This window comes from Pygocentrus nattereri, chromosome 12 (assembly GCF_015220715.1).
Source record: "Pygocentrus nattereri isolate fPygNat1 chromosome 12, fPygNat1.pri, whole genome shotgun sequence".
NCBI classification, from domain to species: domain Eukaryota; kingdom Metazoa; phylum Chordata; class Actinopteri; order Characiformes; family Serrasalmidae; genus Pygocentrus; species Pygocentrus nattereri.
In genome coordinates, this window is record NC_051222.1 from 41,959,979 (window position 1) to 41,980,429 (window position 20,451).

The 20,451-nt window shown below is 43.8% G+C and overlaps 3 protein-coding genes across 5 annotated transcripts; all 3 read left to right on the forward strand.

The window, feature by feature from the left end:
• The first annotated feature begins 377 nt into the window (after positions 1–377).
• LOC108414377 (zinc finger protein 709-like) lies at positions 378–10,251 on the forward strand. Its single transcript, XM_037543370.1, has 7 exons — positions 378–414; positions 1,248–1,385; positions 2,642–3,889; positions 5,713–6,145; positions 6,556–6,589; positions 7,495–7,594; positions 8,465–10,251. Exons 1-7 carry the CDS (start codon positions 393–395, stop codon positions 9,628–9,630), a joined length of 3,141 nt encoding a protein of 1,046 aa, XP_037399267.1. The 5' UTR covers positions 378–392; the 3' UTR covers positions 9,631–10,251.
• A 1,945-nt stretch (positions 10,252–12,196) lies between these two features.
• Positions 12,197–15,001, forward strand: LOC108414374 (gastrula zinc finger protein XlCGF8.2DB-like). The gene is made up of 2 exons (XM_037543420.1): positions 12,197–12,859; positions 13,323–15,001. The coding sequence occupies exons 1-2, from the start codon at positions 12,775–12,777 to the stop codon at positions 14,243–14,245; spliced, it is 1,008 nt and encodes a 335-aa protein (XP_037399317.1). The 5' UTR covers positions 12,197–12,774; the 3' UTR covers positions 14,246–15,001.
• Positions 15,002–16,188: 1,187 nt separating this feature from the next.
• Positions 16,189–20,107, forward strand: LOC108414375 (gastrula zinc finger protein XlCGF57.1-like). Of its 3 annotated transcripts, none has more exons than XM_017687222.2 (2): positions 16,189–16,455; positions 18,443–20,107. In XM_017687222.2, the coding sequence occupies exons 1-2, from the start codon at positions 16,362–16,364 to the stop codon at positions 19,777–19,779; spliced, it is 1,431 nt and encodes a 476-aa protein (XP_017542711.2). In that variant the 5' UTR covers positions 16,189–16,361; the 3' UTR covers positions 19,780–20,107. The 3 variants fall into 3 exon arrangements, with proteins under 3 accessions (XP_017542711.2, XP_017542712.2, XP_017542713.2); XM_017687223.2 differs by having other exon boundaries at positions 16,189–16,446; XM_017687224.2 differs by having other exon boundaries at positions 16,189–16,446; positions 18,446–20,107.
• The last annotated feature ends 344 nt before the right edge of the window (positions 20,108–20,451 follow it).

Consider the following 20,451-nt stretch of genomic DNA (forward strand, 5'->3'; position numbering starts at 1 on the left):
CTTTCAATCCCAAACAGTGGAAGCTGGTGGGGTGTTCGGTGTGAGGACTGCAGCTCAGCATTGACCCGGTGAGTCTTCATAAAGGGGCTAATATCCTCTAATACTGCAGGTTAAGGGGGGTAGGTATCTGTTTAGACGAGGATAAAGCTGACTTCCTCCTCCAATTATCCGTTCCACCTTAAACGATGCAGCTGGCGCCACAATGTAACTGCTGCACCGTTTAAGGTGGACCGGATAGTTGGAGCAGGAAGCTGACTCCAGCTCAATCTGGTTACACTGAAGGAGCAGTTTAGCTGACTGACCAACGCGTGGGGTGTTTTGGTTTCACTTTGATGGTTGGAAGAACATCACAGAGACCAGCAGAATTTCCTGGTGGTGTCCAGTAGTCTCTAATGGTGTTTAGTGTTTGTCCTGGTGGGTTAATATCACAGAGTAAAGAACTCTAGTGGTTTAACAGGGGTTCTGGGCAGAGTCCATATTGTGTTTGCGAAAGGGATATAAAGGTACCTGGTGGTCTCTCATGGTAGCCCCATTATAAAGCAAAAACCTATAAGTTTGAAAGGGAAACTCCATTCACTGTTCAGAATTTCTGCTTACCTAAACTTTTATGTCATCAGAGTCGTTCAGAGTGCTCTAACGCAGTTCTGGAGAAACCGAGTCAGAACCGTCCACAGTGGTGGTGATGGGAACCAGATGTCCCCCTTTAAAAGCTCCTCACAGAAAGTTCCTACATGAACTGGTTCTGAATTCACTGCCTGATGACTGAGACGCTGTTTTAGGTTTAGAGAACTTCAACTCCATTCATGGTGGAGGGAGACATGCAGGGCGCTGTGTGGCAAAATAGTCCCCAAAGAAAACTCATTATTCCAGATTTTCCACTGTTTTCCATCATGAACATTCCATATGAACTCAGAAGACTCGTGTAGGTTCTCTGGTGGTTCTGGATGGTAAATAAAATGTCTATATCTGTGTTGTAGTCATGGCAACGCCTGGTTTCCATCACCACCACTGTAAAGACATCTGAACCATCTCGCACCAAACTTTTCTGAATCTCTCTGTTTACTCCTCACACCCTGGATTTTGGGGGAATGTTTAGAAAAAGCAGTGGAGTTCACTTTGATGTCACCCATGAGTCGGTCAGATTCAGACCCAACACTGTAACAGTGTTTACATGCAGACCAGTGGTCTGATATTGACCAACATATGGGCTGTGACTGACACCTTTACTGCTATATTATACCTACTAGACTGTACCGATAGGACAGTGCTGGACTGTGTGTTTCAAGGCAAGGAGAGCAAAATGTCCAGCGTTAAAGAGGAGTGTGAGGACATTGGTGTGATGGAGGCGACTGGACTGAAGACTGAAGACCAGCAGATGGACAAAGGTCAGTGTGGACTGGGATGGGATAGATCGCTCACACAGATGACCTCTCAGGAGATGCTAATATCACAGAGCAGAAGATCAGTTAGGTTCTAATAACAGGTTGGTTCTTCACAGTTTTGATCTGTTCTTTAGTAAAGACTGTGGTTCTGTATGGAACCATGAGCACACACAGAGCCATTTGTGTGTTTAAATGGTTCTCTGCATGGTGAAAAGATTCTTCTCAATGTTGATGGAGAATGTGTTTACGATTCTGAGTAACAGTAGAAGAACCCTTTTTAGAAAGATTCTATATAGAACCATCAGTAGTGCATTCTCAATCTGAAGAACATTTCACCATGCAAAGTACCATTTAATCTTACAAAGGGTTCCATGAGCGTTCAGGGTTCTATATAGAACCATTTCTTACTAAAGAACCTTTGAAGAACCGTCGTTTTTAAGAGCATAACTTAAGAAAATATTTTCATGGTTGAATCCTCAAAATCAAAGTCGGCATCAATAATATCAGTAATAAATTCTCTCTAACGTATGTAGGTATTTGGGCTTTTGGAAGCAAAACTAGAATTAAGTTTCACAGCAGAGGTACTGTCGAATAATTTGATGTATGTCATACATGACCTGATGGTGGTGATGGTGTTAGTGTGTGTTGTGCTGGTGCAAGTGGATCAGACACAGCAGAGCTGCTGGAGTTTTAGTTTACATCTAGTAAAGTCAGAGACGACAGCTCATCTGCTGCTGCACAGTTTGTGTTGGTCATCCTCTAGTCCTTCATCAGTGGTCACAGGACGCTGCCCACAGGATGCTGCTGGCTGGATATTTTTGGTTCTCAGTCCAGCAGCGACACTGAGGTGGTTAAAAACTCCAGCAGCTCTGCTGTGTCTGATCCACTCAGACCAGCGGAACACACACTATCACACCACCACCACGTCAGTGTTACTGCAGTGCTGAGAATGACCCACCACCCAACTAGTACCTGCTCTGTGAGGGTCCATGGGGGTCCTGACCACTGAAGAACAGGGTAACAGAGTATCAGAGAAACAGATGGACTACAGTCTGTAACTGTAGAACTACAGAGTGGAACTACACAGTCAGTGAAGCTGATAGAGTGGACAGTGAGTGGAGATATGAGGAGGTGGTCAGAATGTTACGCCTGATTGGTGTATAAACAGTATGAAATGAGTTTTAATCAAATGTGTTTATTTAGTTGTTTTTCTGACATTATTTTCCCCCAAACATGTGCTATTTATGGATCATATGAAGACATCAAAGAGGAGCACAAATCAGAAGTGAAGATGTTTCAGGAAGAATACGATGCAAAGAAACCTCCCCAAAGCACTGGGCCTGGATACAGCTTCTGTACTGCCTCCCACCCTAAAGACCACCTGAGAATTCATACTGGAGAAGACCCCTCGCAGCGTGGGAGGATCCTCAGCTCTGAGAGAGCTCTGAGACGGCACATGGAAATGCATGAAGGACAGAGACCTCATCGGTGCTCTCAATGTGAGTGGAGCTTCAAATGCTTCACAGATCTGAGACGGCATGAAAAGATTCATACTGGAACGAAGCTGTTCAGCTGCTCCGAGTGCGGGAAAGACTTCACGACCTCAAAACGCCTTAAAACCCACACCATGATTCATACCGGAGAGAAGCCGTTCTCCTGCTCCAAGTGCGGGAAAAGTTTCAGAACATCGAGCCACCTTAAAGCTCACGTGATGATTCACACCGGAGAAAAGCCTTTCAGCTGCTCTCAGTGCGGGAAGAGTTTTTCGAGATCATTTGACTTTAAAACCCACGCGATGATTCATACCGGAGAGAAGCCGTTCTCCTGCTCCGAGTGCGGAAAGGGTTTTTCGGAATCGAGGCGACTAAAGTCCCACATGATGATTCATACCGGAGAGAAGCCTTTTAGCTGCTCTCAGTGTGGGAAGAGGTTTTCCAGACAGTTTGAGTATAAAATCCACCTGATGATTCATACTGGGATAACACCGTTTCCCTGCTCCGTGTGCGGAAAAGGCTGCTTGAATTCAAGCCACCGCAAAACCCACATGATGACTCATACCGGGGAGAAGCCGTTCATCTGCTCCGAGTGCGGAAGGTGTTTTTCAACGTTGAAACAGCTGAAGTCTCACCTGATAACTCATACCGGTGATAAGCCGTTCGCCTGCGCTCAGTGCGGGGCGAGGTTCACCACCGCGAGCGCTCTAACGAGGCACAGGTACGTACACACCGGAAACAAGCCCCACCAGTGCCCCCAGTGCCGGAAGAACTTCATACGGCTCTCAGAGTTAAAAGACCACCGAAGAGTTCATACCGGAGAAAAGCCTTTTAGCTGCTCTCAGTGCGGCAAGAGTTTTGCGACCACTAACGGCCTCGTAAATCACATGTATGAACATACTGGAAACAAACCCCACCAGTGCTCCCAGTGCGAGAAGAGCTTCACCTGTGTCTCGAAGCTGCAGCTACACCAGAAGACACATCTGAAGTCCCACCAGAGAAGAAAAACTGACTGAGACTCCATACAAATGAGTAACAACAAAAGCGGATAAATTCCAAGCCTGTTATTGTTATTTTGATGATTATTGCTATTATTAATAGGAATGTCATGTAGTATTGATGGTGAGAAGAACGCACACTAAAGAATTTGACTAAAATCCAGCATGAATTTTTAAATTCAGATTCCAGTCACACTTTATTGGGAAGGTCCTTATAGATCATCTACAAATACTGATACTATTAACGAACTTCCTGGTGATACTTGGTTCGTTATCAACAACATCTTCAACTCCTCGGGACCACCGGTGGGTCCAAACCGCACTTCGTCCTGTTCTTCATAACGTTCATATTCCATGAGCTCCATTCAGAAGCTGGGCGTCGTGTGAGGCTGTAGCTCTTCTCTCCAGTCTAATAGACGGTGATGTCATTTTAAACCCTTATAATAAAAGAAGCTGAACTCAGTTTGTTTTTCTACTGAAAGTCGACCCGTTTTTCCCCAAATCTGGGCTCTAAACTATAAACAGACGGCATCTCTTCAGTGATCTGCTCTGGAAACATCACTTTTAGAAAATAACTCAAAGAGCGTCGCAGATTTTTGGCCTTCAGCAGTAAATTGTGAGGATATAGTGATATGTGGAGATCATAAAACACACATTCTGTTAATTTGAGGGGAGATTTTACAGTAAATAACTAAAAATAAAAATGTACATTTATTTCATGCACTTGAATAATTAGCCTTACAATTTGGTCATGAAAATTCAGATGGACAAACCAAAATATACCCTGGAGAATATTAAGGTGACGGTTAGGATTAGGGACAGATTTAACAGAATCTTTCACATACAAATTCAGTTATACTAAGTCAGATAGATTTAATAGCAATTTGGTTGAAAGTTGGTTACAGATAGACTGAGCGTCGACGGTGGACCATCCAAATAAAGTGTTTCCGAGATTCCTTCTACACACTGTGAATCAGGCGTGTCAAACTGGGGACCTTCCAGGCCGAAGTGCTGCAGGGATCAATGTCCACCATTGGGCTCATGAAGGTCTTGCTAATTAGCCTTTGAGCTGAATCAGGTGTGTCTCATGCGCTGAAGTCTGCAGGGCTTGGGCCCGCGGGGACTGGAGCCTGACACAGGTCTTTTAAAACCTCAGATATAAGTTATGAAACTCCTCCCAGTCACCCGCTGTCCTGAGGGGTTTGGCTGAGAGAATAAACCAGCTGTGGGAATGAGGTCATGATCTCTAGCCTGCTGCTTGTTGACGCTGTGTGAATAAGTGTGTTTCTTCCTTGCGGAGAGATAAAGTAAAGACTCCAGAGCCTCGGTTAAACCAGCTGAGCTCAGATTTCACGGTGTCGTTTTTAAACTCCTCTGAGCGGAGGAAACTAAAGATCGCGTTTAAAACGAGTTAAAGCGTTAGTACGTTTCTTCTTAAGAAAGGTTTCGTGAATCTGGCCCGTAGAACAGCAGCTCTGCCTGTTTAAGGCGTAGCGCGGTGACGTAGGAACGCAGGCAACGTAACCAGCGTAAACAGCCCTCCGGCGAGGCAGCAGGGGCAGGCTGGCGTGTCCGCTTTAAAGCCGCGATTTTGAGTCAGATGTCTGACTCTGAGTCAGTGTGAGAGGCCAGATTATGGAGGGGAGGATGAGCTAAAGCGGACGGACCGCAGCAGACATGGGGGTGGAGTTAAGAGGCCGGTGGAAGTGAGAAACACGCCGTTAGCCTTCGCTACACTGCAGTACTGTGGCTACTGTAGCGTTAGCCAAGTGGCTAATGGTTAAAGCAGTGTTGATGTTTCGGTTGACCGTCTTTCTGAGCTCCACCTGCTCTCCGAAGCCCAGCTTCACCTGCTTCACCTGAGTGGAAGAGAGAGGAGCATCTCACTGAGTCCTTCTGAGCTCCACCTGCTCTCCAAAGCCCAGCCTCACCTGCTTCACCTGAGTGGAAGAGAGAGGAGCATCTCACTGAGTCCCTCTGAGCTCCACCTGCTCTCCAAAGCCCAGCCTCACCTGCTTCACCTGAGTGGAAGAGAGAGGAGCATCTCACTGAGTCCCTCTGAGCTCCACCTGCTCTCCAAAGCCCAGCTTCACCTGCTTCACCTGAGTGGAAGAGAGAGGAGCATCTCACCGAGTCCTTCTGAGCTCCACCTGCTCTCCAAAGCCCAGCTTCACCTGCTTCACATGAGTGGAAGAGAGAGGAGCATCTCACTGAGTTCCTCTGAGCTCCACCTGCTCTCCAAAGCCCTGCTTCACCTGTGTGGAAGAGAGAGGTGCGTCTCACTGAGTCCCTCTGAGCTCCATCCTCTCCCCAAAGCCCAGCTTCACCTGCTCCACCTGTGTGGAAGAGAGAGGAGCATCTCACTGAGTCCCTCTGAGCTCCACTGGCTCTCCAAAGCCTAGCCTCACCTGCTTCACTTAAGTGGAAAAGAAAGGATCATCTCACTGAATCCCTCTTAGCTCCATCCTCTCTCCAAAGCCCAGCTTCACCTGCTTCACCTGTGTGTAAGAGATAGCAGAATCTCATGCAGTCCGTCTGAGCTCCATCCTCTCTCTAAAGCCCAGCTTCACCTGTGTGGAAGAGAGAGGAGCATCTCACCGAGTCCTTCTGAGCTACACCTGCTCTCCAAAGCCCTGCTTCACCTGTGTGGAAGAGAGAGGAGCATCTCACTGAGTCCCTCTGAGCTCCACCTGCTTCACCTGTGTGGAAGAGAGAGGTAAACAGACACTTTTTTCTCGCTTCCTTCATTTGTTCATTCCTCCCTTACTTAATTCATACATTCCATCATTAGCTGATTCATAACTTCTTTCACTCCTTCCTACATTTATTCACTCCATCCATTCATTCATTCATTTGCTCATTAATTTGTTCATTCGGTTTGTCATTAATTTATACATAACCTCTTTCACCTCATTCCCAGATTCATTTATTCACTCACTCACTCACTCACTCACTCATTGTTTATTCTATCCTTCATTTATTCATAGCTTCTTTCACTTCATTGCCAGATTCACTCAATCATTTGTTCATTGGGTTTGCCATTCATTAATTCATAACTTTCACGCCTTCCTATGTTAATTCATTCACTCAGTTTTATTACATTAGTAATCAGTTCATAACTTTTTTCACTCTTTCGTTCATTAATTCAGCTTATTCCATCGTTTATTAATTCTTAACATCTTTCACTCGTCTTTACGTTCATTCATTTATTCATTCATTCAATTTATTTCGTCATTAATTCATTTATAACTCCTTTCACTCCTTCCTTCTTTCAATCATTCATTCATTGTCATCAAGCCTCTGTATGTCATCCTCTATATCGTCAGTCCTTCCTTCACTCATTCATTCATTCAGTCTCTCCTTCCTCAGTCCATTCCTTCATGCAGTCGTCCTTTCTTTTAGTTCATTCTGTCATTCATTTTTTAAATAACAAATTTCACTCTTTACTTCTTTCCTCCATTGATTCACTGCTTCATTTATTTTCCTCATTCTCATGTTCATTCATTAACTCCTTCATTTCTTCATGCTGTCATTTGTTGATGGATGTCAGAGGAAAAGAAATGTGGAGACATTTTGAAAAAGTCTGTATGATATTATGTTTTCTCACTGTGTGTTTTTCAGGGCAGAGAGAGGAAAATGTCCAGCGTTAAAGAGGAGTGTGAGGATATCGGTGTGATGGAGGCCACTGGACTGAAGACTGAAGACCAGCAGATGGACAGAGGTCAGTGTGGACTGTATCAGTGTGTACATAGCAGACCCATCAGCAGGTGTTTACACAAGCACTCCAGCTAGTTTCCTGATGCGTTTAATCTGCAGCAAGAAACTGAAATGCTAAACAGTCGTGAAGCTGAAGTCGCTTCTCATTCACCAGCTTCTTGTTCAAATTCTCCTGTTCCACCTTAAATGGTGCAGCAGTTACATTCTGGAGCCTCAGGCACCATTTAATGTGGAATGGGAAAATTAAAACAAGAAGCTGGTGAATGAGAAGTGACGTCAGCCACAGAAAAAGTCAAACATTGAGAGACATTTTACAGGAAACTTCTACTTTTGTGGAAAAGTTTCCTGCTGGAGATGTGAGAAAAGTGGCTATAGCTGAGCTAAAGTTTGAAGTCTGTGTCATCATTTATATTATATAGTTTTAGCCTATACTTGCACATGACCACACACTGAGACACAGTCCCTGCTGAAAAGGACCATTTAAAAACTATTAGGATTCATTTGTAATGGTTTTGATTTCTAATTGGCTTAATGCTTTCCAGAGACCTCTAGTTTCCTATAGAGACACCCAATAGGAAACCATCAAATGTGCGTAGAATCAGCCATCAGTCACCTGTTAAACTGTTAAAACCAATCCGTTTGTTGACCATCATAATTGGAGAAATGGTTATAAGCCTAAATAGAATCATGTTCAGTATTTGTCTGAAAGTTTTTCAGCCGATGATTTATTCTTGAATTAGCTATACATTGTTTTTCAGTTTGCTTCATTTATTTATTGTTTTATTAATCTTTTTCTTCTTTATTGATTACTTGAGTGCTGAGCGTCTGCAGGTTTATCAACATCAGTTGTCTATTTTTCTTTATTTTATTGTAGGTATAACGTTGTGTGAAGACATTAAAGAGGACAACAAGCCAGATGTGACAACAATTCAGGAAGAGCCCGGCACGCAGCCACTTCACCAAGACGATCAGCATGGAAGCAGCTTCAGCGATGCCTTCCTCCTGAAAGATCACCTGAGAATCCATACAGGAGACGGACCGTTCGCCTGTTTGCTGTGCGGGTGCCGTTTCACTGCCGAGAAAGCTCTGAAACGCCACATAGACATGCATGAAGGAAAGAGACCTCACCAGTGTTCCAAGTGTGAATGGTGCTTCGCACGTTTGCCGGATTTAAAACAGCATGAAAAGATTCACACCGGAGAGAAACCGTTCACTTGCTCAGAGTGCGGGAAGAGCTTCTTCAAGCTGAATCGCCTCCGAACCCACATGATGATGCATACCGGAGATAAACCCTTCACCTGCACCGTGTGCGGAAAACAGTTTGCGCAGGCCAACAACATTAAAGCCCACATGGTGATTCATACTGGAGAAAGGCCCTTCAGCTGCTCGCAGTGCGGGAAGAGCTTCTTGAGAGTGTTTGACTACAAGATCCACGTGATGACTCACTCCGAGAAGAAGCCGTTTACCTGCTCTGAATGCGGAAAAGGGTTTTCGCAAGCAGGTCGCCTTAAAACTCATATGATGATTCATACCGGAGAGAAGCCTTTTGTCTGCTCCGAGTGCGGTAAGGCTTTCTCAGCGTCCAAACATCTGAAGACTCACATGGTGGTTCATACCACAGAGAAACCGCATCCCTGCGCTCAGTGCGGGAAGAGCTTCTCCACGGCGAGAGTCTTGAAGATGCACATGTATAAACACACAGGAAACAAACCCCACCGGTGCCCTCAGTGCGAGAAGAGCTTTGTCAACCTGTCAGACCTGAAAGATCACCAAAGGACCCACACTGGAGAAAAGCCCTTTATCTGCTCTCAATGTGGGAAGGGCTTTGCCAGCGCGAGTGGTCTTACGTATCACACATACGTACATACAGGAAACAAGCCTCACCAGTGCTCCCAGTGTGAGAAGAGCTTCATCAATCTCTCGAAGCTGAAAGCCCACCTGTGGACGCACACTGGAGAAAAGCCTTTCAGCTGCACGCAGTGTGGAAAGAAATCGACAACGTTGTACAACCTTAAGATCCACATGAAGGTTCACACATGAGACATTTGATGTGCCCTTAATTTGGGTAGATTATATGAAAGCAAGCCAGAGTGGAGAAAACCGTTGATGCCGTTGGCTGCATATGATTGGAGGAAGAAGCCCCTGGGGATAAGAGTGTGACCCCACCTTATTTAACCTCCTCTCCTGACCGAACGATGGCACCAAACCTGATCTTGACACACTTACTGAACGGCTGTGGTGTCATTTATTCTGAAATTTCATCTGGATGGCGGCCTGTTTTGTGTAATCTGTTGCTGGATAATAAAGATTGTGTTTTTAATAAGTTGTTAATAAAGCAATAAGACACTAGAGACTGTGCGTTACTGCAGTTTTATCACAGGGAAGGGTGTTATTAGGCACGATCCAAAGCAAAATAAACCTCCCCTGTGATAAAATCACTGTAACGCATGGCCTCAAGTGGCTTATTGCATTTCTAAAACGCCAGCCAACATAAAATACAGTTATTGTTAAAAATCAACAAACAAAGATTCTGCCAAGAAATGTAGTTCCTTTAGAGTATGGTGTTATTGCCAAGCAACCATGGACCACTGAATTAGGAGAATGTTTGGTCACCAATCGCTGTATGTTGCAGTCATTTAATAAACTTCTTGTCATATAGCATGTTTTGTGCAAAAACCTTCACATAATAAGTACTTTTTGGTCACCAAATCACCACCATTGGTTTTATTTAGCACCGATCCAGCGGCGCCCCTTCTCACACTGGGGCTGCGTCTCAAACAGCTTCCTGCTCCCTACATATAGTGCACTACATAGGAGTTTAAATACTGCATCCTGCAGCCCAAAAGAATAATCTACAGCTAAGAAACAGTAATTTAGGACTCAACCACATTCGATAAATGATGCACTGTTAGCCAGCTGACCTCCCTGGTTCTACGTTAGAACATAAGTTACCAGTCCCTCCATTTAAACAGAACCAGGTTCTTACTTCATCAGTACACTCGGTGCTCTGTGCGAGTCAAAGATTATTCCATTAACAGCAGAAGGGTTTTTCATGGCGTGGCGCAGAGATACTGAGCTCAGTTGTTGAGAGGCGGTCTTTGGTGTACATGTATTTTGGATTTTACAACAGATTTGCTCTGCTAATCAGATTTTAGGACCAGCACTATCCATCTTAAGTATGAGACAGTTGTCCGGAGAGCAGTACATTTGTTTTTTTTATTTATTTATTTTCAAGGCGAAATGTAAAACAGGATGAATGTTCTTAAAGCAGCATTATGCAAGAATTAGTATGATTGCTTTTGGGCTCAGACCAGTCAGAGGTTTTCAAATGTTCGAGAATGCGGGAGTTTGCAAGAGTTCACGAAAGTTCAGTGAGTTACGTTCAGTTCAGCTGCGACTGAAAAGTTGAGTAGTCTGTGATCCCTAATCATTCCGTGTGGATCCCCAATATTTCAGTCACCCCAAAAAATCCAGAAACCAGTCTGACAGTGTGAGACGCCCAGTCCTTATAATCTATTCAGACCTGAACAGTTGTGTAGTGAACCCAAGGCAAGATTACTTTATTTCTTTGCATGCAAGCTTGAAACAAGGCTGAGGTTAGATGACTTTTGTCTCAGGAAAAGTTACAAAAATCAAAAGACAGAAAAGGTTCCAGTCTACGGCGCAGTCTTTCATCAACACTGGCAGGTATGCCTGCTGGTTTCCCGTCAGACCGTCCTACCTTCTTTTGTCTCTTATGAGTAAAAGCTGGTCTGAGGTTTAATGCCCGGTTTGTTGCTCGGTCACTTTCTGTTTTCCTCTTCATCTGACAGTGTCTTATTCAGTCTCTTCACAGCCTTGGCCACGATGTCCAGGCTGGGAACACCAAGCTGCTTCTTCTGATAGCTGCTGAGTTGTTGGTGAGTGACGGTTGTTCCAGCTGGACCGACTGCGACAGGGATGCTGTTCTCACTGTTATAAATCAGTGTAGGATCAAAATGACTCAATCTGTTATTTTAAGGTAAAACTGTTACATAATGCTGCTTTAAAGCTTCATCATGACGATGCAGTGTTGTTCACTGGCTAGCTAGCATTACTGAACAGCTATCAGGATTGTGAGCTTGAATTAGGAGACTTTCAATGTCATTATGATTATGTATAATTCAGGTATTATATGTAATATTGTATGTAATAATATACAATTAATATGATCATAACTATTAAATTTAGGAACAAAGATTGAAGTGTTGCTATGGTCATTTGTCGCCTGTAATGGCTTATTAAAATGATGTTGAATCATTTGGATAAATGTATATGATATATACTGTTTGTAGTTTTGTTTTTAATACATTAATACATTTAATACATTTAATAAAAAAATGCAAAACTACAAATGATTTGACAAATTCTACATTCTGTTAAACAAAAATGAATTGATGTAAAATTAATCAGGGGGGCTTCCTACCCCAGATAAGGCATTGTAACTACAATCCACTCTATCAGCTCCACTTACTGTATAGCTGCACTCTATAGTTCTACAGTTACAGACTGTAGTCCATCTGTTTCTCTGATACTCTGTTACCCTGTTCTTCAGTGGTCAGGACCCCCATGGACCCTCACAGAGCAGGTACTATTTGGGTGGTGGATCATTCTCAGCACTGCAGTAACACAGACGTGGTGGTGGTGTGTTGCACTGGTATGAGTGGATCAGAGGAGTTTTTAAACACTGTGTCCAGAAGCCCCACCATATAATTATCTTGAGCCATGACACCACTCTGTTGCCGTGTTTGGGGATTTGTGCTATACTGAGTATTACGGTATATTTTTAATGTGCATATTTCTAAATGTGTATCTAGACTTTTGACCACATGTTGTCTTTCTGCTGCATCTAAAGGAGTTTACTCTTTGCTGAGCTCACTCAAGTCTGTTTCTTGAAGCATAGAACTGTGAAGAGCGTCCAGGACTGACAGAAACTTTGCTGGTCTCATCAGAAAAGAAACGGCGCCACCTCGTGGCTGTAGACAGACATGCACTTTGGCCTCCATGCTCCTCACTCCAGCCCAACAGGTGGCAGCAGTGCACCAAACAACTGGGTCATCCAGCTCCATTAGCAGAAGAAGGAGAGGAGCTGCAGAGGCTCTGATCGGTCAGTAGATCCTCACCTGGAGTCCAACACTGAGAGACCTACAGAGGCCAGACCAGAAGATGAGCAGCGTTAAAGAGGAATGTGAGGATGTCAGTGTGATGGAGGTGACTGGACTGAAGACAGAAGACCAGCAGATGGACAAAGGTCAGTGTGGTCAGTATACACTCAGCATAATTAGGGTTAAGTCTCTCAGCAACACGACTTTTGGGGCTCTGGCATAAATTTGAATTTTGACCGAATAAAACCGTTGACTGCTTAAAATGTGACCAAACCCAGCTGAATATGTAATACACAGTTCTGACATCACCAATTTTCTGTGTTTTTTGCTCCTCTCCCTCAATTGCACAAGTGCACTTTTTTTTCCATTCACAAGGTGCACAATCTTCATGTTCTCTCTTAGTCTCTTGCAAAGGTTTCAGACATAACACCCATATAGAATACATCTGATTTGCACCTGAAATTCAAGCAGCTGTACCTAACTTACACATTCTATGCATGTAAATTTCAGGTATTTAACTTTGGTTCCTCTCTTAATGCATCTGTATTTATTTCTGACTGCTTTGCGTCTGTATAATAATGAACACAAACACTTATGTTTTTATTGTAGGAAAGCTGCTATGTGATGTCATCAAGAAAGAGCAACCACCAGATTTGAAGTCATCTCAGGAAGAATCTGACCAAAACACTGAGCAGGGAAACAGCCTCAGTGACGCCTCCCACCGGAAAGATCACTCAAGAATTCATACTGGAGAGGAGCCGTTCACCTGTTCACAGTGCGGGAAGAGTTTGTCGTCAGCGAGATCTCTGAGACGTCACGTGGACGTGCATGAAGGAAGGAGACCTCATCAGTGCCCTCAGTGCGAGTGGAGCTTCAAGCAGTTATCGGATTTAAAACAGCATGAAAAGACTCACACTGGCGAGAAGCCGTTCTCCTGCCCCGAGTGTGGCAAACAGTTTTCACAGGCAAACAACCTCAAAGCCCACCTCCGGGTTCACACTGGAGAAAAGCCCTTCGTCTGCGCCGAATGCGGGAGGAGCTTCAAAACCGCGGGCGCTCTTGGACTCCATAGACACATCCACACGGGAGACAAGCCTCACCGGTGCTCGCGGTGCGAGAAGAGCTTTGTTCATCTCTCACACCTGAAAGCCCACGAAAGGATTCACACAGGAGAAAGGCCTTTCAGCTGCATTGAGTGCGGGAAGAGCTTCACTGCCGCCAGGAGCCTCACGTTTCACATGTACAGACATTCCGGGGACAAACCTCACCAGTGCTCCCAGTGCCAGAAGAGCTTCATCTATCTCACAGACTTTAAGGCTCACCAGAGAATTCACACCGGAGAGAAGCCGTTCAGCTGCCCCCAGTGCGGGAAGAGGTCTTCGAGACTGTCCATCATTAAAATCCACATGAGGGTTCATGCAGAAGAAAGACCCTTCATCTGCTCTCAGTGCAGAAAGAGTTTTAAGAAGGTGGAGCATCTAAAGGCACATCAGAGGAGATACCACCAAAGAGTTTGTGGGTCAACACGTTGAAGGAGAGACTTTATTATTATTATTATTATTATTAGATGTTTCATAGTGCATTTTACATAATGTATGAGAGATAGCACTGACAGACACACGGGTATTTTTTTTATTCCAATTCTGAAAAGGCGAGGCAGACACCGTGGGATTTTAGAGTTGTTGTTCTTTGGTGACTGACACTTTACGTTTGAGTCGCCCATTGTGTTCGGACAAAGCCTACGATTTATGTATTTACACTATGAAAACACTCGGTCCGACTAACCTGGCGCGACACGGGCGCTCACAGGCCCTACAGTCGCTCTGTCTGCAATAAAGGCGTTTCATTTCATACAACCCGCTGCGTCTCTGAGTCCGAGGACAAACAGGGCACTGCTTTGGTGCAGAAGCCACTGACAAACAGCTACAACAGCTTTGCTATCGCTACAGTGTGCACTGAAGCTGAAGAACAGGCGGCTCTCTGACGACAGAAATCACTAACTATTTATACCTCATGATTCAACTCGTCAGGCCGCTCACACTACATTTGAAGCACCCATCGTGCTCAGCCAAAGCTAAAGTTTGAGAAACTAGCGTTGCTCATTACTCTATGATGTTTAAAACCAAGCTTAAATTTGTGTTTGAATCTGTAAAGATATGTTGTTGAGAGGGTTTGGTGTGAAATGATTCAGACGTCTTTACATCGGTGGTGATGGGAACCAGGCGTCGCCATGACTACAACACAGATATAGACATTTTATTTACCATCCAGAACCACCAGAGAACCTACACGAGTCTTCTGAGCTTATATGGAATGTTGATGATGGAAAACAATGGAAAATCTGGAATAATGAGTTTTCTTTGGGGACTATTTTGCCGCACAGCGCCCTGCATGTCTCCCTCCACCATGAATGGAGTTGAAGTTCTCTAAACTCTCATAAAACAGCGTCTCAGTCATCAGGCAGTGAATTCAGAACCAGTTCATGTAGGAACTTTCTGTGAAGAGCTTTTAGAGGGGGACGTCTGGTTCCCATCACCACCACTGTGAGCAGCTCTGACTGGGTACGTTTATCTAGAACAGAGCGTTTCACACCAGACTACTCTGAACTCCTCTGAAGCACTCTGTTTACATCTCAGATTTGATGAAACAGGAAAATTGAAACGTCTGTGGAATTCTCCCTAACGCTGTTTAAACTCAGGAGACCAGTCTGTGCTGTGATGAGGCCATGATTTGTGTTGTTATTCATTATCAGGTGGAAAAATAACACTTCTGTTAAATGTTTGGTGAAAGAACTTTGTGTATTTACTCTGCCCTCTCTCCGTCTGTTCTCCTTCTGTTATTTCACTCCCTCTTTTAAACACTGAGTCTGAGTGTTTGGTTAATGGTTGGAGCTGCTCACAGTTTGGATGATGAGCTGCAGTTTCAGTCAATGAAACGTTCATTTCGGATGCATATTTAATGTGGTTAAGGCACATTTCGCACTTGTACATACATCTGGCCCTCAGTTTGCTCCAAATGCTTGTGGTCTCTCACTACCTTGATGAGTTCTGAGCTGGGGTTTGGTTCTTTAAATCCTTCAAGGTTGATCTGTTGCTTTTTTTTGTTTTGTTTTTGTTTTTTTGTGGCTGTTTGCCATTGTTTTAACTAGGACTGTTTGTTTGTCTCAGTAAAGTCACCCTGTAATTGCATCCTGTCTCAGTCTTATTAATGATAATATTAAAGTAAGAACAGTTTGTAATTTCATTAGTATAATTCTGTACAGCATAGCACGCTGGCTGCTTGGTGTCATTTCTTAAATTGAAAAATTAATACATTAACTTGTGGCATCAAAATATTAAATTGTGGTCACTCATTACAAATGATCACCATGTCATTCTAGGGGCTCCATACATCTCTAATATGATTGTTATTCTCTCCTATAGTCAGGAAATCTGAGACATACTCTGCCACAATCAGTGCTTATGGTACCCAGAAGAGGGCACTACTGCAACAGTTTGCATGTGATACACCTCAAACCAAGGAAAGAAAAAGAAAGAAGAAGAACAAGAGGAGCACTACACTGTTACACAGTGTTCAGACTCAGCTCAGACTGAGAGTGAGAGAGAGCAGCTGGTCAGAGAACTTTCTCTGAGAGGGAAGTCTGTGAAAATGTCCTGTGTTAAAGAGGAGTGTGAAGATATCAGTGTGATGGAGGCGACTGCACTGAAGACAGAAGACCAGCAGATGGACAAAGGTCAGTGTGGTCAGTATACACTCAGCATAATTAGGGTTAAGAGGGTTCTTCTGGTTTAAAGGTGAGATGGAGCTCATACAAGTGGTCATATGACAGGTTTACTTGGCGTAAAACAGGGTTAGGAGGGTTCTTCTGGTATAAAGGTGAGATGGAGCTCCTACAGATGGTCGTACAGCAGGTTTACCTAGCGAAACACAGTTAGGAGGGTTCTCCTGGTATGAAGGTGAAATGAAGCTCCTACAGATGGTCGTATGGCAGGTTTACTTGGCGTAGACAGGGTTAGAAAGGTTCTTCTGGTATCAGGATGAGAGGGAGCTCCAACAGATGGTTCTACTGCAGGTTTACTCGGTGTAAACACAGTTAGGAGGGTTCTTCTGGTATAAAGATCAGAAGGAGCTCCTATAGATAATCTTACTTCAGGTTTACTCAAGATAAACAGGGTTAGGAGGGTTCTTCTCATATAAAGGTGAGAAAGAGCTTCTACAAATGGTCGTATGGCAGGTTTACCCAGCGTAAACACAATTAGGAGGGTTCTCCTGGTATAAACGTGACATGGAGCTCCTACAGATGGTCGTATGGCAGGTTTACTTGGCGTAGACAGGGTTAGAAATGTTCTTCTGGTATCAGGATGAGAGGGAGCTCCTAAAGATGGTTCTACTGCAGGTTTACTCGGCATAAACAGAGTTAGGAGGGTTCTTCTGGTATAAAGTTTAGAATGAGCTCCTATAGATGATCTTACTTCAGGTTTACTCAAGATAAACAGGGTTAGGAGGGTTCTTCTCATATAAAGGTGAGACAGAGCTCCTACAGATGGTCGTATGGCAGGTTTACCTGGTGTAAACATAGATAGGAGGGTTCTTCTGGTATAAAGTTGAGAGGGAGCTCATATAGGTGGAAGTATGTTAGGTTTACTTGGCGTAAACAGGGTTAGGAAGGTTCTTCTGGTATAAAGGCAAGATGGAGTACCTACAGATGGTTGTATGAGAGATTTACTTGGCGTAGACAGGTTAGGAGGGTTCTCCTGGTATAAAGATGAGAGGGAGCTCCTACAGGTGGTCGTACGACAGGTTTACATGGCGTAAATAGGGTTAGGAGGGTTCGTCTGGTACAAAGGTGAGACAGAGCTTCTACAGATGGTCATACAGCAGGTTTATTCAGTGTAAACAGGGTTAGGAGGGTTCTCCTGGTATAAAGAAGAGACAGAGCTCCTACAAGTGGTCATACGACAGGTTTTTTCAGGATAAACAGGGTTAGGAAGGTTCTTCTGGTATACAGGTGAGAGGGAGCTCCTATAGATGATCTTACTTCAGGTATACTCAGGATAAACACGGTTAGGAAGGTTCTTCTTGTATAAAGGCGAGATGGAGCTTCTACAGATGGTTGTACGGCAGGTTTACTCTGCGTAAACAGGGTTAGGAGGGTTCTACTGGTATAAAGGTGAGATTACTTTTTTTGATAGTTTACTTAATCAGCATATATGGTTGGATGATTGCACCACCTGACATTTTTAGACATGTGGAGACAAAGAGAAACCAAAATGAATTTTAGATGGAAGTACTGCACAAAATTTTTTAAATTGTTATTGTTAAATAATTTCATTGTCATTTATTTATTAAATTATAATTGAATTATACAAATTCATGTAAACAGAAAAAAGTTTCAGTAATTTCTTGTATTTAAAACAATATTGACAAAAAGTAAGTTGGTATCTTGTGAGCTGGTTTGAAGAACACAGTATGGTTCCAGATTTCTCCTCCAGACATCACATGGATAAACATGGATAAATTCCATCAGCATCTCCTGATGACGCGTTGATTAGATAAAGCAGGTGTTCAATGATAATTATGATAACCCCGGGCTTCTTTGAGGAGAGGGCAGGAAATGGTTAAACAAACACACTGACACACATAAAATCACTACTTACTGTATGAATGGTGTTTGTATTTGTGTTGTTAGAGTTTTGTCACCATTAAGACTTTTTTCCTTTTTATTACAGAAGAAGTGTTTCGAGAAGACATCAAGGAGGAACATAAACCAGAAGTGAAACAGGAGGTACATATCTTACCGGAATCTCACCAAAATACTGATCCTGGACACAGCGTCAGTGATTCCTCCCACCAGAAAGATCACCTGAGAATTCATACTGGGGAAGAACCATTTACCTGTTCACATTGTGGGGAGAGTTTTACCTTGAAGAAATCTCTGAAACGCCACATGGACATGCACAAAGGAAAGAGACCTCATCGATGCTCTCAGTGTGAGTGGAGCTTCAAACGGTTCACAGATTTAAGACAACACGAAAAGACTCATACTGGAGAGAAGCCGTTCGCCTGCTCTCAATGTGAGTGGACTTTCAGACGTGTAACGGAGTTGAGACGGCATGAGAAAACTCACACCGGAGAAAAGGCTTTCCCTTGCTCTCGGTGTGGAACGCGCTTCTCCTTACCAAGATTCCTTAAAAATCACATGTTGATTCATGACGGAGAAACGCAGTTCACCTGCTCGGAGTGCGGAAAATGTTTCTTGGCTCCAAGCCATCTTGAAAAACATGCAAAAATTCATATGGGAGAAAAGCCATTTACTTGCTCTGAGTGTGGAAAACACTTTACAGAATCCTGTTGCCTTAAAATTCACATGATGATTCATACTGGAGAGAAACCATATACCTGCTCTGAGTGCGGAAACGGCTTCTCAGCACCAAGCCATCTCAAAAAACACGCAAAAATTAATAATGCAGAGAAGGCGCTTTCATGCTTTAAGTGCGGAAAACGTTTTACAAAATCATGCAGCCTCAAAACCCACATGATGATTCATACTGGAGAAAAGCTGTTTTCCTGCTCAGAGTGTGGAAGGAGCTTTTCAATACCAAGCCATCTTAGGAAACATGCAAAAACCCATACTGGAGAAAAGCCGTTTATGTGCTCTGAGTGCGGAAAACGCTTTACAAAATTGTGCAGCCTTAAAATTCATACCATGATTCATACGGGAGAGAAGCCATTCGCCTGCTCTATGTGTGGAAAAGGCTTTACAATAAGAAGCCAACTTAAAACCCACATGATTATTCATACTGGAGAAACACCATTTACTTGCTCTGTGTGCGGAAAAGGCTTTTCAACTCCAGCCAGCCTTAAAAGCCACTTAAAGATTCACACTGGAGAGAAACCTTATGCCTGTACTGTGTGTGGGAAGAGTTTTTCAGCATTGAATATCCTTGTAAACCACATGAGGATTCACACTGGAGAAAGGCCTTTTATTTGCTCTCACTGTGGAAAAGGCTTTAAGCAAGTTAGCACTCTAAATAAACATGAGAAGAGATTTCACAAAACTGGGTAGAACTTGCTTAAAAATAATTGATGGTTCCAAATACTTTTAAATAGTAACAGATGCATATAAAACAATAACAGTTATTGTTTTTGTTATCAGATCTGTTTACACCTGGCATTAATATGCGATCAGATCACATTTGGATTTCATGTGACTGCATGAAAAACGGGTGTAAACACTCTCAGGACACACTGTGAATGGATTACAATCAGTTCAAGATCAGATCACATTCAGAGGCGTTTACAGGTGGATCTGACCACATTTAAAAGATCCATCCATCCATCCATCCATTATCTTCCGCTTCTCCGGGGTTTGGGTCGCGGGGGCAGCATCCTAAGCAATGAAGCCCAGACCTCCCTTTCCCCAGCCACTTCCACCAGCTCTCCAAGGGGGATTCCGTGGCGATCCCAGGCCAGCTGGGCGATATAGTCACGCCAGCGTGTCCTGGGTCTTCCCCGGGGTATCCTCCCAGGTGGACTTGCCTGTGACACCTCCCGAGGGAGGCGTCCAGGAGGCATCCTAACCAGATGCCCGAACCACCTCAGCTGGCTCCTCTCGACGTGAAGAAGCAGCAGCTCTACTCCGAGTCCTTCCCGGATGACTGAACTTCTCACCCTATCTCTAAGGGAGAGTCCAGACACCCTGCGGAGGAAACTCATTTCGGCCGCTTGTATTCGCGAT

Excerpts from the sequence above, each read along its gene's own strand:
- LOC108414375 (XM_017687222.2), top strand. The coding sequence starts at position 16,362 with ATGTCCTGTGTTAAAGAGGAGTGTGAAGATATCAGTGTGATGGAGGCG. Across the intron at positions 16,456-18,442 it reads GATGGACAAAGGTCAGTGTG|AAGAAGTGTTTCGAGAAGAC; the intron begins GTCAGTATACAC and ends TTTTTATTACAG.
- LOC108414377 (XM_037543370.1), top strand. The coding sequence starts at position 393 with ATGGTGTTTAGTGTTTGTCCTG. Across the intron at positions 415-1,247 it reads GGTGTTTAGTGTTTGTCCTG|ACTGTACCGATAGGACAGTG; the intron begins GTGGGTTAATAT and ends TATACCTACTAG. Across the intron at positions 7,595-8,464 it reads AGACCAGCAGATGGACAGAG|GTATAACGTTGTGTGAAGAC; the intron begins GTCAGTGTGGAC and ends ATTTTATTGTAG.
- LOC108414374 (XM_037543420.1), top strand. The coding sequence starts at position 12,775 with ATGAGCAGCGTTAAAGAGGAATGTGAGGATGTCAGTGTGATGGAGGTG. Across the intron at positions 12,860-13,322 it reads AGACCAGCAGATGGACAAAG|GAAAGCTGCTATGTGATGTC; the intron begins GTCAGTGTGGTC and ends TTTTTATTGTAG.